Below are 16,782 nucleotides of genomic sequence, written 5' to 3'. Positions count from 1 at the left end.
TCTAGTAACTGTCGAAGGGAAAGGGGGTCAGTGTTTCTCCACTCATGGAAAAGCTTTCCCAAGAAAACATCGCCAGCACGGAAGCGGGGTTCTGTCAGTGCTGACCAGGAGCTTCACATACTCCAAGGCAGTGACAGACACTTCTGCTGTGCCTGAGCGTGTAAAAGGCTGACTGTGGAGCCGGAGGCGTGAGTGGCAGTGAGCTGGCAACAGATTTCAGGGGGAGGATCCTCTTCCTTTAAGTCAAAACCTCCGACAGTTCAACCTAAGCAGTAAGTTTAGGAGAACACATAATCTAGAGAGGGGCTTTGAAGGACAGCAGCAGCTCACAGGAGCCAGAACAGGCCTGATGTGACTGTGGAGAAGGTAGGCATTCCTGGCAGCTGGTCAGGCTGAGCACAGCTTATCCCACTTGGGTACGTACTGTGTGAGATGCTAAGCTTTCCAGCTGTTTTCCTCCTGTGTAAAAAGCATCATAAACTTTGAAGCAACATAGACCTCGTGACAAATGCTGCTGTCAAATCAGGAAATTGCTTCAAGAAGGCCTCATTCTGCCATGTGGCTGCTGTGTGTCACAGACTTCGTTTATTTAATAGTTATTCTCTTTAATTACATTGTGTTTAATTGCCTGTACATTCCAGGGAGTGTGTTTATTGTTCGGGTTCCTGATGATTCATGGGTGTTGTGGCACACTCACTGGTCAGACCTCACTTGTGGGAGACGCACAGTCATGTGGGTGGTTTCCCGAGGACTGTGATGCCCTGGCCCAAGTGGCTACTGAGTGCTTAGACTGGGCACCCTTCTGGAGCAGGCTGGGCAGGGTAGGGCAGGGAACAGGTTGCACTCCTCCCCACAAATGAACTTTCTTAAAGATGTGAGAACCACCTTCTGAAGTTAGCAAGAAAGCTTAGATTTCTAGCAGTTCCAACTGAGGGTTTCAAACTGTTCTTTGTATTGTTTCATTTTATTTATTTATTTATTTACTTATTTATTTTGGTTTTTCGAGCTTTATATTGTTTTAAATCAAAAATATTTTGGAAAGATGGATGTGGTGGTGTGTGTATCTCAGCACTCAGGAATGTATTGTGTTCAAATCCAGCCTGGGCTACATCTCAAAACGATATCTGAGCTAGGTATAGTGATGCATGCCTTTAATCTCAGCACTCCAGAGGCAGAGGCAGTAGGATCTCTGTGTCTGAGGTTAGCCTGGTCTATTGAGTGAGTTCCAGGACAGTGAGGGATACACAGAGAAACTGTCTTGAAAAACAATATGAAACAAAACAGTCCTGATAACAGAAAAAGAGCATGAAAGTAACCCTTAGCTTTATCACTATGAGAGAGAGAGTGGTAGGTTCTGTTCTGTTCCTTCCAGCAGCTCTTACGTAAATGCATGCTGAAGCTGGGTATGCTGGCCCATGCCTGTATTCCTGGTCCTTGGAAGGCTGAGGCAGGAGAACTGTGAGTTTCAGGCCAGTGGGCAACACAGTAAATTCAAAACCAGCCTGAGCTATGAAATCCTGTCTCAAAAAAACTCTGACTTTTCTCAACAAATAAATAAATACATAGTGTTTGTAAGCATTAATATAAACATTAATATATACTACATATATAATATATTTAACATACTTTATAAATATTTAACATATACTATATAATATATAACTACTGTATTGCACAAAACATATTTTATGCATTATATGTCTATATTATATGCATGTATGCTATAATATAATAATGTGCATAGTATATAAATATTTTATTTATTTATTGAGGCTGGGTTTCAATGTCTAGCTCTGGCTGGCCTGTTTGAAACTCACTAAGTAGACCAGGCTGCTCTTAAGTAGACCAGGCTGCCCTTAAACTCACAGGGATCCACTTGACTCTGTTTCTTAAGTGTTAAGATTAAAGGCATGAGCCACTATGCCTGGCAAAGTATTTTAAAATATGGGTTGTATATAATTTTACATTCTTTTTTATTTCAAAATAATATAGTGTGTGTGTGTGTGTGTGTGTGTGTGTATGTGTGTGTGTGTGTGTGTGTGTGTGTGTGTGGTGGGTGTGTTCAGTTAACGAAGCCCCTGCCTCTGAGCGTGAGGACCTGAGTTTGGCCCCAGCACTCACATGAAAACCTAGACATGTTATCCCATGCTTGTAACTGGGAAGACAGAGACAGGAACTCACTGGGCAGCTTGTTTAGCCTGACTGGTGAGCTCCAGGCCAGTGAGAGACCCTTCCTCAAAGGAGGTGGATGACACTCCTGAGGATGACACCCACCATTGTCCTCTGGCTTCCACATGTGTGCACAAGTACACACACATTTAAAAAATAGTAGAAGCCGGGCGGTGGTGGCACACGCCTTTAATCCCAGCACTTGGCAGGCGGATTTCTGAGTTCGAGGACAGCCTGGTCTACAGAGTGAGTTCCAGGACAGCCAGGGCTACACAGAGAAACCTTGTCTCAAAAAACCAAAAAATAAAAAAATAAAAAAATAAAGGATAGTAGAATGAGTATTGTCTTAGATTATTGTTATCCTAAAATATGGCTTCTAATGACTGCTTCATGACTATGGCATACTTTTTACATATTTGTTTGCTTGTTTGTTTGTTTTGAAACAGAATCTCTACATACCACTGGCTGTCCTGGAACTCACTATATAGACCAGGCTGCCCTTGAGCTCACAGAGATCCTCCTGTATTTGCCTCCTGAGTGCTAGGATTAAAGACATACACTAGCAGGCTCAACCCTATGGTTTACTTTTTTTAGCTTCTATTTGAGTAAAACCCTTACAAACTGTCTCAAGAGAGTTTCTGACCCAACCGTGAGGTTCCAGGAGAAGTTTAGGGTTACAGTTGCTATCCTGGGAACAATTTTGTTTTTTAATTATTTAGTTTTTTTTTTTAAAGACTTATTTATTTATTATACATGAATACACTGTAGCTGTCTTCAGACACACCAGAAGAGGGCATCAGATCTCATTACAGATGGTTGTGAGCCACCATGTGGTTGCTGGGATTTGAACTCAGGACCTCTGGAAGTGCAGTCAGTGCTCTTAACCACTGAGCCATCTCTCCAGCCCCTGGGAACAATTTAAAGGTGCCTGTCACACGTGTATCTTTTTCTGTCCATCGAGGTTAGTGGTACACCCTCCCCCACCCCCACCTCACCCCTGTCCCCACCCTCCCAGCACTGTGTTCTTTCTTTCTTCCATCATTTCCTGGTTCTTAGATAATTAAAGATGTATCCTCTTAAATATTTTACTTTGGTTGTTAATGTTTGAAAATTATAAAAGTTCCATTTTTCTTCTCGATTACTTATTCTTTATATAGTCAACTGTTTGGGGACTTAATCTATTTCTCATTAATTTTTTAGAGCAATTCATTTAAAGCAATATATTATTGAGTACATTTATAAAAAGCAATAAAATATGTGAAAAATTCCTGGCAAAGAATCTATAATACAAATGAAAGTTTCCTCTAATGCCACTGTTGAAAATTTAGTATATGTTTCTAAAAGATGCTTATAAAGTGGACTTTCCCCAGTTATTTATCAGATATGTTACAGACACAATTTTAACTTTTATCTTTAACTTTTTTATTATTTAATAGTTAATATATATACATGATACAATTTAAAATAAATGGAAGACTATACAATAGAAAGCAAGTTTAAAAAACAATTTAGGTGCGTGCATTTTTTCTTGCTTTTATTCTTTGATGTATGTAAGTGTTTTGCCTGAATGTTATATGTATGTGCCTAGTGCTTATAGTAAACAGAAGAGGGTGTTGGGTCCCTTTGAACTCAATTTACAGATGGTTGTGAGCCGCTATGTGGGTGCTGGGAGCCAAACCTCGGTCCTCTGGAAGAGCAGTGGTAGTCACCACTGAGCCACCTCCAGCCTTGGGCTGACTTCGTGATCATTACACCATATATACTTATTATACAAAGTCTTGACAATACAAGAAAACGATCATCTTTTGATCTAGGAATAGCATTTTCTGTTTAACCGTGCATTTGTATACATACTAAATTTGTATTGTTTTTGGCTTTTTGAGACAAGATCTCATGTAGTTCAGACTGTCCTTTGACTCACTATGTAGCAGAGGGTGGCCATGAATTCCTGATCCTTCTCAGGTACTGCACCAAATCAACTTGCTTTCTATTGTATAATCTTCCATTTATTTTAAATTGTATCATGTATATATATTAACTATTAAATATGGATATATACCACTGTGCCCAGCTTTTAGATATGTTTATAGTAGAATGTTTTGCTACCATTATCATACCAAGTGTTTAATATTTAGTATATAGTTTGTCTTCAGATTTGCCAGCTCTGCAGAGGTCTTTCTAGTTGCTTCCTCCTCTGCTTCTTTCTGAGAACAGTTTAGTGTACATTGCCCTTGGACCTCTCTGTGTCCCTAGTCTAATAGCCAGTTTATCTTTGTCTTTTTGTGACATTAATATCTTCGAAAAAGATGGTTTTCTTGTAGAATTCCCCACATGAATGTTGTCTTTTCCTCTTATTGTTAGCTTTATACCAAGCATGTTGGCATCACACTACATACTAACATGAGAATCCTGCGAATCATAGCAGTTACGTGTGTGGTTATGTGCACTCGAGTCCAGGTGCCCATGGAGGCTAGAGGCACCAGATCTCTTTGAACCTGGAGTTAAAGGTGACTGAACTGCCTCATTTGGCTGGTGCTAGGGTGCTGGGGACCAAAGTCAGGTCCTTTGAAAGAACAGAACATGTTCTTAGCTGCCAAACAATCTTTCCATCACCAGATTTGGTTTTTTGAGACAGTCTCGTGTAACCTAGGCTGGCCTCAAACTCACTGTGTAGCAGAAGATGACCTGGAATGCCTCCATGACAAACCCTGACATGGACATGCATCACACTCCAGACCCAGGAGTTTTCACCTGAATCTGGGATCTTACTGCAATGGGTACGGAAGCTCTGGGGCATGGTGTCTGTAACACTCGTTATAACAACACACAAAGCCCAGAGTTCCGCTCTGAGGATAACAGAGGCTTCTTCCATGACTCAGATAAACAGATGAATGTGATGTAGGCACATGAGGGAATGTTCCAGCAGAATACTTGTTTCTTATTGTTTTCCAGCAGCCAGTTTAGATTATTTGCCTACTGGTATTTTAACTTCTTGTTCCTTACAGAGGACCACAACCTGGTGAAAGTTGTGGAGCTGGTGGATGCTGTATATGGTCCATATAAGCCCTACCAGCTGAAGTATGGTGACATGGAAGAGAACAACCTTCTCATACAGATCAGCGCTGTGCCTCTGGTAATGTGTGATAATACCACAGTACAGCTACTAGCCATGTATCAAGCATTCTGTGTGCTAGGCTCTCGGCTGTACATAGTGGAGGGTTGGGATGAGACCAAGTGTCTATAAAAGGGAAGAAGGCGGATGAGCTTGTAATGCCTCAGGTACTCACACAATCCAAAGATAAAGTGAAGCTACCAGTATGCTTCCTCTTTTGTTTCAAATCAACAGTCAAAAGATAAACAAAGCCAGACAGAACAAACCAGAGAGACTTAAATCATAGACCTCTGTCTCTCCCACTTAGTGATTTTGCCTTAGGTTGCTCAAGGACATCTGTGTCAGATAGTGCTTGTTCTCGGGTTGTTTGAGGTGTCCAGATGAGGTGAGCTGCTATGAACAGTGTTGGAAGTCTGCCATCTCTACGTGACCTACCTAGGAAATCTGCTCTGCCTCAGTTCTGTTCCTGCAATGCTGGAGGCACCCCCCTCTGTTACACTCCTTTGGAGTATCTAATCCAGGGAAATTTATCCCAGATTTAAGGCTATCAGAAGTACCAATTTATTAATCATAGAGAAAGAGAAAAGAAATGAAGAACATGAGGATGTGTGTCTTATTAGGGTTTCGTTGCTGTGAAGAGACACCATGACCATGGCAACTCTTATAAAAGAAAATATTTAGTTGAGGCTAGCTTACAGTTTCAGAGGTTTAATTTGTTATCCTCATGGTGGGAAACATGGCAGTGTGTAGGCAGGCATGGTTGTTGAGAATGAGCTAAGAGTTCTACATCTTGACCCAAAGGCAACTGTCTGCCATACTGGGTATCATTTGAGCATATGAAACCTCAAAGCCCCTCCCACAGTGACACACTTCTTCCAACAAGGCCACCATCACCCTAATAAGGCCACATGTAGTCGTGTCACTCCCTATGGGCTAAACATCCACATACATGAGCCTATGGGGGGCCTATCTATTTAAACCTCCACAATGAGCTAAACTTTGGTTATACTTTTATGCCAGAAGTCAATTTCTGTGCCGTGGTATGTGTGTGTGTGTATCTGTCTGTGTGTCTGTCTGTCTGTCCATGCTCTTGGAAGAGCCATCACAGTTGGAGTTTTCTATTTGGTTTCTTAGGTGATTTAGCCACAGATGAGTGACCTTGCTACTCTCCCCATGTTAATGCTGGTAAATCCCCTGTGTTAGTGCCATCTCTGCCAGCATTTGAGTCTGGTGAAGCTTTTGCTTATCTGTATCTACTTCTCAGGAACACGGGGAAGTGATTGACTGCGTTCAGGAGCTGAGCCACTCTGTGCACAAGCTCTTTGGCTTGGCCTCTGCAGCTGTTGACAGATGTGCCAAATTCACCAATGGCCTGGGGACCTGTGGACTGCTGACAGCCCTGAAATCCCTCTTTGCTAAGTAAGTCTGAGGGAGCTGGGGGCTAGGTGGGGTGGGAGGGAGGCAGGGCCAGGCACATTGGAGGGTCTTGTCTGTTCCAATTGAGGGTGTGTCTGTGTTCCTCCTGTGAACACTTGGGAAACATTTGTACCTGAGCCCAAGAGGATATTCTTAAGGATGCTCAATGGAGCATCATTTGCATAGGTGGGGCACTGGAAGTTATCAACATGTCCATCTATTGGGCTGTGACTAAATACATAATTAAAAATGTCAGGTGAGCCAGGTATGGTGTCACACGCCTTTAATCCCAGCACAGAGGCAGAGGCAGGCAGATATCTGTGAGTTTGAGACCAATCAGGGCTATGTGGAGAGAGACTCTGTCTTAAAAAACAAAAACGTAAACACACACATACACAGATAATTAAAATTTTAAGGTAAAATTAAAAAGCAATATAAATAGCCTTTAGGTGAAAGAAGTTACTTACAAAAAACATCATCTATCTGTCTGAAATGCCCCAACAGTCAAGTTTATAGAGAAAACCAGAACAGGTTCCTGTTGCCTGGGAGAACCTAGGAGAGATGGAGGTGGCTGTTACGGAAGAGCTTAGGGATTATCTGAGGCAGAGTGTGATATACATACATGAGGACTTTGGTTAAATACCCAGTACCCAAAAAGGAAAACCAAAAACTCGTTTCTGAAAGAAAGAAAAAGGGAAAAAAAGAGAAAGTTTAGCCACACTTTTGTCAGAAGAATAAGGAAGAAGTATGGGATAAGATCCTCTGACCAGTAGACCTGAGACGTGAGGGTCCTCAGGGGCAACATGCTCTAGTATTTATGTAATGTCTTTGGACCAGACCTGCCCCCTGGCCCCCATTTCTGTCCCCTCAACTCATTCCCTCTCTTCCCCACCACTTTCCCATCTACCATGTGAGTGCTTTGGTTTTTATACCCAGGGTCTACTTAGTACTGCCAGCATACACATGCTGGGCCATTTACTGGTGGTGCATGGGTAGCCTCTTGGAGGCTGCACCTCTGAAGAAACTGGCCCTCCTTTTCCAGCAGCCCTCAATTTTCAACAGCTTCTCAGCTAGGGGTAGAACTTCATCCCTCCCTTTCTGCCTATGCTTGATTTTGGCAGTCTTGATCTTGTGCAGGTATCATACCTGCAGTCACAGTCAGTTCACATGTGCAGTGATCCAGCACACGGTTTCTCTGCAGATGTCTGCTACCTCTGGCTCTTACAGTCTTTCCATGTCCTCTTCCCTGATGGCCCCTGGGTCTTGGGTGGAGTGTGATCTAGCTGTTTCATTCAGAGCTGAGCACCTCACAGTCTCTTACTCTTTATTCATTGACTGACAATGAGTCTCTGTGCTAATCTCCATCTACAGTAAAAAAACCTTATGTGGTGAGGACTGAGAAATGCACTAACCCATGCGTATAAAGATGTTAATTAAGAGGGCAGTTTATTGCTCTGTCCATTTAGTTGAGTGACAGTATTAGGTTTTTGCTAGAACCTGTGCCCTGGCCAACCACAGTTTTTGCCTTTGTTCACAGTACAAGGCAGTACATGAGTTCCATCTTACGGATCAGGTCTAAAATCCACTTAGAAAGTGCTTGATTGCTCCCATAATATTCATGTAACTGTAACACTAGTGGCCATATCTTTCTCTGGACACCATATGCTATCAAATAAAAACAAACAAACAAACCCAAACCAAACAGTATTTGGTATGGGTTGTATCTTTTTGAGTTGTTGGTCCGTGTAGTTCCATAAACTTTTCCAAACAATACAAATTATTACCATTGCTCTTGGTTACCCTTTAAAACTTGATAGTAAGACTCTGTTGCTGAGAACACCACATATTTGAATCACAGGACGTGGAGTTACGTGAATCACAAGCTGGTTCCAACTGGGAAGCTTCGTCCCTACTGGAGGCTTTCACAATTCTGGAAGATGCTGTGTACACTACCTGGGGGTATAGGAAGAAAGATAGTTGACAGTCTTACCCAGCTGTAAACTTGACATAAACTGTGGTGTTCTCCAAGGACCTCCCCATGATAATTTGTTTCTTCATGAAGTTGTCCTGCATTTCCAGACTCCTCTACTGAACTGAATGCTGTTTTGCTTAGGATACTAGGGAGCTCTTGTCATTCCTGAAATACCAGGCTTGCTCTTGTGAGCCCAGTGTTCTTGGCTGTGGCCATTAGCCCTGCCCTGGGCAGCCCTGTTGAGGCCGAGAGGGTTAGAGGTTTGTCCACATGAACCCAGGTGTGCTTCTGGAAAGAGAAGCATTAATAGAGATTGTAGCATTATTTATTTTTATTTCTTAGGTTTATTTATTTTGTGTGTTTGAATGTTTTGCCTGCCTGTTTTTACCTATTTATTTATTTTGTTTTTTTTGAGACAGGATTTTTCTGTGTAGCTTTGGTTGTCCTGGAACTCACTATGTAGACCAGGCTGGCCTCGATTAAATATCTGCTTATCCATGGAGGTTAGAAAGCAGCATTGGATTCTCAGGAACTGGAGTTACATGTGGTTGTGAGCTACCATGTAGGTAGTGGGAACTGAACCCGGGTCCTCTGCAAGAGCAGCCTGTGCTTTTAATCACTGAGCCAAGTTTCCAGGTTTCCCCTCAACCCCTGCTCCTCTTTTTTTTTTTTTTTTTTAAATTTCTTTTTTGTCCTGCTGCCACCAGGATTTTTTTTTTTAGATCTAAAGTCAATTATGCTTTTAGACATAGTTCTCCCCGATAAATATAAAATATTTATAATTTTTTATATTTATAAAATTTTATATTTATAAAATATTTATAATTTTGCTAAAATATAAAATACACCTCCCTTCCATCCGCTTTTAGTTCTTTCTACAAAAGTAGCATGCTAGAACACTTTGGCCTAGGTTTTCTGATTTTTGGCAAACAAGTAAGACTTTATCAACTTCTAAAACATTATCTGTCACCTCTGCAGATGAGGCCTTGCACTTACAGGGTGCGCTCTCTCTTTAGCTCTTCCCCCTCTGAGCACTTACCAGATTTACTTTTCTTCTATTGTTTTTATGATTGCAAAATAATTCATATTTTGTATGAAAATTTACTGTATACAAAAGAATATGGGGCAATAAAGTCATTGTCTCTAGAATTTTGGATATTACCAATATTACTGAGTTTATGATGCAGTTGAAGCTAATTTTATCAAGGGTTCAAGTGGATGAGCTCCTGCTGTCAGGGGAGAGGAGGGCTTGGGGCAAGGTAGGGAGGATAGGGCAGCATTAATGACCTGACTTGAGCTCTTGTCCTGCACACTAAGCTGGCTCATAAATGGCTGTAGAAAAGTGACTTCACAGCTGTGTCAGGCCTGCTGTGCTGGAGTTGGATCATCCTGGGCCTAGCCTGTTTCTGACACCTAGGTGGCAGGATTGTGTGCTGGTCACGGCTCCCCTCTGAGTTTCAGTGTCTTTGCTTTGAGTAAACTGATGGCTGTGCCTATGAAGGAAAAGATTATAGCTGGCATCCTCATTGTTGAGTAACTCTCTGGTGATGGACACCTGAAGCTGTGTATTTTGAAGGCAAATTGAAGAGTATAATATAATATTATAAATGTATATAGTGCTAAAAGTTATACTTATGTTTGGAATTCTAGACTGAAGGGCAATGAGATTTCCTGCCTGTTCAGCATCCCAGGAGCTCTGTCATGGAAGCTTCCTGTCAGTAGCCTGTCCTTGGCACACTTGTCATAGTGACTGCTGTGGCTGCTGACAGTTGTTTTATTTCTCACAACTGAATCAGTTATATCTCCTAACTTTTACTGCCAGTTTGCTCTTGAGGTCTCTGCTCCCTGTGGAATTGTGGTTTCCCAGCTTTCTCAGCTAAAGCCTGGGATGTCTTTATAAAGGAGGTTGAGTGGATGTATAGTGTCTGCAGCTGTGGGGTGTCTGCAGCTGTGGGGTGTCTGCAGCTGTGGGGTGTCTGCAGCTGTGGGGTGTCTGCAGCTGTGAGGTGTGTCTGGGTCAGTTCTTCCACTTCAGAGTGAATGTATGGCCTTTCTTTTTGCCGAACAGCTTCCTTTCCAGGCCCCAGGCATCACATTCTGCTCTGTTCTCTTAGAGCTGTTGGTCTAGGGAGGGAGGGAGGGAGTTTAGACTTCTTGTGATGCACAGATGTTATAAGTATTCTTGACTTCCAGAGGACACAGCTCCTATCTGTCCTCTTCCTAATTCTCTTGAGGACATAAGGAAGAAATATACTCCCTTAAACACATGCCTCACCAGGAGCTCATCAGGAGACGTAGTATGAGCTATAGAGTGCAGGCCCTGTTCTACAAGGCTGATAGTTAGAACAGCAGTACAGCTCTGTGCATGGAGCAAAGGAGCACTAAGTAAGCCGTTTAGTGACAGTGCGGGAGTGGGGGAGAGGAACAGCCTGGGTATGCGCACCCTCAGCGTAGCCTGTGAGGGTGTCCATCTTGAGTCTAACCCATTGCAGTCTCCTGGGTGCCCTTTCCTACTGCTGAGCTTTAGTAGTATTTCCTGCCACGACTAGTCTAGATTGGAAGATGTTCTTACAAAGCACCCCGGATGTCAGGAACTGCATCACACTGGGGCTGTGTGCTCCGAAGTATTTGTAGAACCCGTTTCTGAAGACTCTGAGGATGTCCACGCGCTCCAATGAGGGGTCATTTCATAGCAGCGTCTCTCACCTGGTTGGTCAGTGGATTCTATTTGGTGACCATCCCCTCCCTCCTTGTTCCAGTGTCCCCTGAAGCTGCCCTGTCCTTTATTACATGGCCTGGAGATTTCTCTGTAGTCAGAGGTTCCCAAGTGTTCTGACTTTATCACAGGATTCTTGGCTGACACGTGTGAGGCCCATGGTTTGTCCACAGCTGTGCTAGAGTTGTCCTTTCCTCCTCTTCCCTAGGTATGTGTCTCACTTCACCAATGCTCTCCAGTCCATTCGAAAGAAGTGCAGGCTGGATGACATTCCTCCCAGCTCCCTGTTCCAGGAAGACTGGACTGCCTTTCAGAACTCTGTCAGGTAAGGTGGACCTGCAGTGCAGTATGCCCCATTGCAGCAAGCAGTTTGACCATAAATTGGCTTGTAAAATATGTGTTTATGAAGTGTTTTTTTAATTTCTTTCAGTGCCTCTGTCTGTCTGTCTGTCTGTCTGTCTGTCTGTCTGTCTGTCTGTTTTGAGGTAGGGTCTCTTTGTGTAGCCCTGGCTGTCTTGGAACTTGCTGTGTAGACCAGGCTGGACTTGATTACAGCGATTGGTCTGCCATTGCCTCCTGAGTGCTGGATCAAAAGTGGGTGTAATCCTGGCTCAGTGCCTTTTTTTAAGCTAGTGCCTAAATTTAAGCAGCCAATGAACAACAACAACAACAACAAAAAACAGTCATCTTCCAATAAAAAAATTACTGAAGATTTCCTATAGCTTATAAATTTTTTTTTTTTTTTTCGAGACAGGGTTTCTCTGTGTAGCCCTGGCTGTCCTGGAACTCACTCTGTAGACCAGGCTGGCCTTGAACTCAGAAATCCACCTGCCTCTGCCTCCCAAGTGCTGGGATTAAAGGCGTGCGCCACCACTGCCTGGCCAAAATATTTTTTTTTTAATTTTTAAAGATTCTTTTTTTTATATATATATATTTGCTTGTATCTGTGCACTATGTGTATGCAGTATCGGAGGAGGCCAGAAGAGGGTATCAGACCCACTGGAAGCAGCATTAAGATGGTTGTTAGACCTCACGTGGATGCTGGGAACTGAACTTTTATCCTTTTCCAGAGCAGCAAGGGCTCTTAATCACTGAACCATCTCTCCAGCCATTGTGAAATATTTAAAAAAAAATTCTTTACAAATTCCTTTTCTTCTTTAATTACAAACTCTTTTACATTTGGTATGAGATCCCCTTCCCCCAACCTGTGGTTTCTTTTCCAAAGCTAAATTACACAGCTGTATTTTGGAGGGCACAGCTGAGCTGGTCTGTCCTGTTTTGGGTCTAAGAGCCATATTCTCATCATCTAAGAATGTCTTTGGAAAGGATCCTGCAGGAGTCGAGTGGCAGGCACTGAGCTGACCCTCTCGTGTTGTCAGCGGCTACACTCCGAGGAGCTCATGTGATTCTTGGGCCACTGGCAGACATCCCATTGCCTGAGGAGTGTGATCAGTAGGGTCTTGGGAAGGTTTGGCCCTGGCATATTCAGCTGAAAAGTCTCTGACCTATGACACTACTTACCATCAGAGCATTTAAAATAAGTTCAGATTAGTTGCCACTTTGTAAAGCAAATTTGGCACAATTCAGATCTTTGAATTGCCTGTAAAATTCAAAGCTGTGGCACAAACCAGTCTGCTCTGTCACAGAGATAATGGTGCTGGCAGCTGAAGTCCCTGACTGGCTCGTCTAGAGAAACTTCCCCTTACAAAACTGCTTTTTATGCATCTGCATTCCAGAGGCAAGCTGTTCTTCATTCATTTACATGTCTTGCCTGACCCCTGGCCCCAGTGCCTGGGTGTGTCACATGGCAACATCATGGTACATGTATGGTAAATGGTCACATGGCAGAGCCCAGCCAGCCACTGAAGGTTGTCAGGGTGAATCCAGGATCACCCAGGATCATCTTGGGTTGACATCTCATGGGCTCTGTCCTGGGCATTATGTTTATGGACTGGGATGCTAACTGCATCTCCACTCCCATGGTGCCTTGGTGTCCTGGGAAATCCTCTGCACACTGCTGTTGTGGAGCACCTGAGGCGAGTGGAATGTTTTACTTTCTCATAAACCTTTCTCATGATGGAATGCCCAGATACCCTGGTGATGACAGGCACTTTCAGAGAGAGTTAAAAGTTAACTAGGCTTGAGATGTTTTGAGTCTTTGGATTTGTCCCAGCATAATGGGTTTGCTGTTGAAGGACCAGTAACTAAAGTCTGAGAGCTGGCATAATATTACCTCAGAATGCAAAGGTTATGAAACGCAGATGTACCGGTCACTCAGGCTTATCTCGGGGACAAATGGGCTGGTCCTCATTCGCCTTTCATGTGTGACAGGGAGACAGTTTTCTATGCAAATAGTAGCTGTCTAGTAGCTATTGAGTAATGCATTTCTATTTCAGATTTTAAACATTGGGTGCCAATTTTCTTAGTTAAAACCCAATATTTCGGAACTGTAAAACTGCTTGAGAGAACTCTGGGCAGAATTGTGGTTCATGGCAGAAGTGTTAGTCACATGGCAGACATCAGCAGGAGGAACTGCACTCACCTCTGACATTCATTACATTTTATGAAACATTTTGGGGAGGCAGTGTCAGAACCCGGTGCTGTCAGAAGGAGCAAATAGTTAGAATTTTCATGAATGGGACTGTGTTTGTTCTGTAAATGCTGGCATGCCAGGTAGTACTGGAGCTTGAAGTGCTCTGTGTTCTGTTTAGGATCATAGCCACCTGTGGAGAGCTCTTGCGCCAGTGTGGGGACTTTGAGCAGCAGCTGGCAAACAGGTAGGAGGGGGTGTCCTTGTTCTCCTTACCCGTCATTCCCTGGGGTGCTTGGCTGGGAGGTATTTGGTCCAATGTATGGGCAGACTCTGAAAGCTACAGGGCTCAAGGACTGTCTGTACCTAGATACAAGGTGTCATTTCTGTCATCATTAAACATTTATTGAACACCTAAAAGGGCAAGGCTTCTCCTACTTGGCAGTAGTCATATAAATCTGGTTAGATATGGAGGCGTCAGTCTGATGAGGAAATAGTACACATTGTTTCCCAATTATATATGGGTTAGGCTTCTACTTATAGTCAGTTATTGGGCTCAAAATAAATTTCCCCATAGAAAGCATGTTACAAGTGATGACTAAGACCCTAGACAAGCCCAGAGGATAGAAATTAACCCAGGCAGCCTTGCAGTACAGGTCCTGGGGCAAAATTCTGAGCTGCCAAGGGGTGAGAATCAAAGGAGAATTTTGGGGTCTACTCTAAGAAACACCCATTCTTCCGTCCTGTCTCTCCTTTAACACTGCCAGTGCTTTTTATGTGATCCAGGGTTGCACCATTCAGACATTTCCCTACCACGCTTCCCGCTTCCCGGTTTCCTTGTCCGTTCATCCTGTAGGAATTAAGAAGCCTGGTGTGTGGCGAGGTTAACTCTGTGTGTGTGTGTGTGTGTGTGTGTGTGTGCATGTGTGCATGTGTGTGCATGTATGCATGTGTGTGCATGTTTTAAACAGGTCCTTACTATGTTATAGGCTCAGGGTGGCGTAGAGCTCACTGTATAGACCAGGCTAGCCTTGAACTCACAGAGATCTACTTGCCTTTATCTCCCAAGTGCTGGGGTTGGGATTAAAATCATACACTACCATGCCCAGCTGAGAGGGGTATTGATTTTAACTTTGTTGTCTTCTAAGTCATTAGAGTGTGAGTGGTGTTCCCACGCTACCCTCTGTCAGAGTGTCCTTACACTGGCATTGCTGTAGGTATATTTGTTAGACATCTCTCCTCTTTGGGACATAGTAATTTTCCTTAATCCTTTGCCTTCCAAAGGCTCTGGTTAGGAAGGTGAATGAGGCGTGCACGGCTATGGGATGAGCTTGTAGCTGCAGTTCGCAGCCTAGAGAGAAGCTGAAAGGCTGGCTCTGCTTCATCGAGAGACCACATGACCTCTGAAGGAGGTGATGTCATACTGGAAGCACCAAGCCTGGGGATAGTCACCATCTGTGTTCCCATCTGGGCCACAGCTTGGTGTGTGGCAGCCACCCTGTAAAGGTGGCTTATCTTATCTCCCCATCTGTCTCGACTTAGAACCCAGACTCTAGCAGAGCCACTCCCCAGGGGCAGACACAGGGTAAGGCAGAGCAGCCACTCTGGGTAAGACTGACATCGGCTGCCACTCTTAAGATCTTTTTGCAAAAGAGTTATGGGCTGTGTAAATCAGCTGGGTGTCACCGTTTGTCCTCGGTGACTTGGAGGCTTCTCCTAACCTTCCTGGTGTTTTCTACGTTCCTTTAAAACACTGGCACAACAGTCCCCAGTGTATAGTGGTTCTGTTTGCAATGCTTTAGCTACACACTAGTACATTAAAGAGAAAATATATTTTAAATTTTGGTCTTTTTTAGACTAGCTTGTTCGGGCTATGTTCCTTTCCCACAATGCAGGGCGGTGGCAGCTAGCCCATAGCTTCCCACCAGCTCCCTCTCACTAAGCTAGGAGCCCAGGTTAAGAACTTTAGGATGTTTTCCACTTAGGAGGGTTTATTGGATCTCAGCCCCATTGTAAGTCTAGGTGTGCCTCCTTCTTTAAGCTCCCTGTAGAATAGTTCAAATGGACAGTTGTGTTTCAGGAATTCATTGTAAATGTACAGGTTCCCATGGCTGAGGAGAGAAATCGCTTGTCTTGAAGGGAAACGAATTGAGGAGCTAGGTGAGATTATACTGTTCTCTCCTTGGTGCACACCCACTGCATGCTTCAGGTACAGTGGTATGCGCTAGCCCTTCCCATTAACCTCAGAGATTGAGAGTCAGGACTGTTTACCTCTTCAGTTTCCCCAGATGAGCCACAGAGGCCGCTACAGTGCTGGGAAATCAAGTGTTCATCCCAGAGGCTAGGGACATCACTGGGATGAGGTCGCCTCTGCCTAGTGACGTCTGTATGGAGATGAGGCTAAGACCTGGTGCCATCAGTTCTCTGGCATTGGAATTGTGCTTACCCAAACATGGGCGCTTTAAACTACAATCTGTGCTGCAGAAAGCGTGTCTAGCACGCCTTGTTTTCTTTAGCATGGATGGCAAGCTGACATGGGGAGGCTGGGTTCCCCATGGGCAGCCATGGATCCTTCACAAACAGCTGTTAAACCCTGTCGTGTGCCAGGCACTGTGCTGGGTGCTGGGGTTGGGTGATGAAGCCACTTTGTTCTGTCCTCACATCTGCAGGAGACTTGAGACAACCTGTGGTAGGTGCATGGCAGAGGCAAGAGGCTGCTAGCAGTGAAGGACCAAGTGCCCTGGGGGGAGAGGAGCCTGGGGATCTTCAGGGGACACACTCAGGATGGAGTGGAGTAAGAGTGAGCCTGTGAGGCAGGTGTGTGTGTGTGTGTGTGTGTGTGTGTGTGTGTGTGTGTGTGTGTGTGT

The 16,782-nt window shown here is 43.9% G+C and overlaps 1 protein-coding gene across 2 annotated transcripts in view; it reads left to right on the top strand.

Moving 5' to 3' along the window:
* The window catches only part of Cog7 (component of oligomeric golgi complex 7), a 58,535-nt gene that overhangs the window by 26,679 nt on the left and 15,074 nt on the right, over nucleotides 1–16,782 (top strand). For both annotated transcript variants that reach the window (XM_028764221.1, XM_028764222.1), the window contains exons 8-11: nucleotides 5,175–5,302; nucleotides 6,546–6,700; nucleotides 11,594–11,710; nucleotides 14,097–14,162. In XM_028764221.1, coding sequence (XP_028620054.1) covers nucleotides 5,175–5,302; nucleotides 6,546–6,700; nucleotides 11,594–11,710; nucleotides 14,097–14,162 — 466 coding nt within the window. The remainder of the gene's footprint in view (nucleotides 1–5,174; nucleotides 5,303–6,545; nucleotides 6,701–11,593; nucleotides 11,711–14,096; nucleotides 14,163–16,782) is intronic.

This window comes from Grammomys surdaster, unplaced genomic scaffold, assembly GCF_004785775.1.
Source record: "Grammomys surdaster isolate TR1022 unplaced genomic scaffold, NIH_TR_1.0 142, whole genome shotgun sequence".
NCBI lineage: Eukaryota > Metazoa > Chordata > Mammalia > Rodentia > Muridae > Grammomys > Grammomys surdaster.
This window is presented reverse-complemented; position numbering and strand designations above follow the sequence as displayed.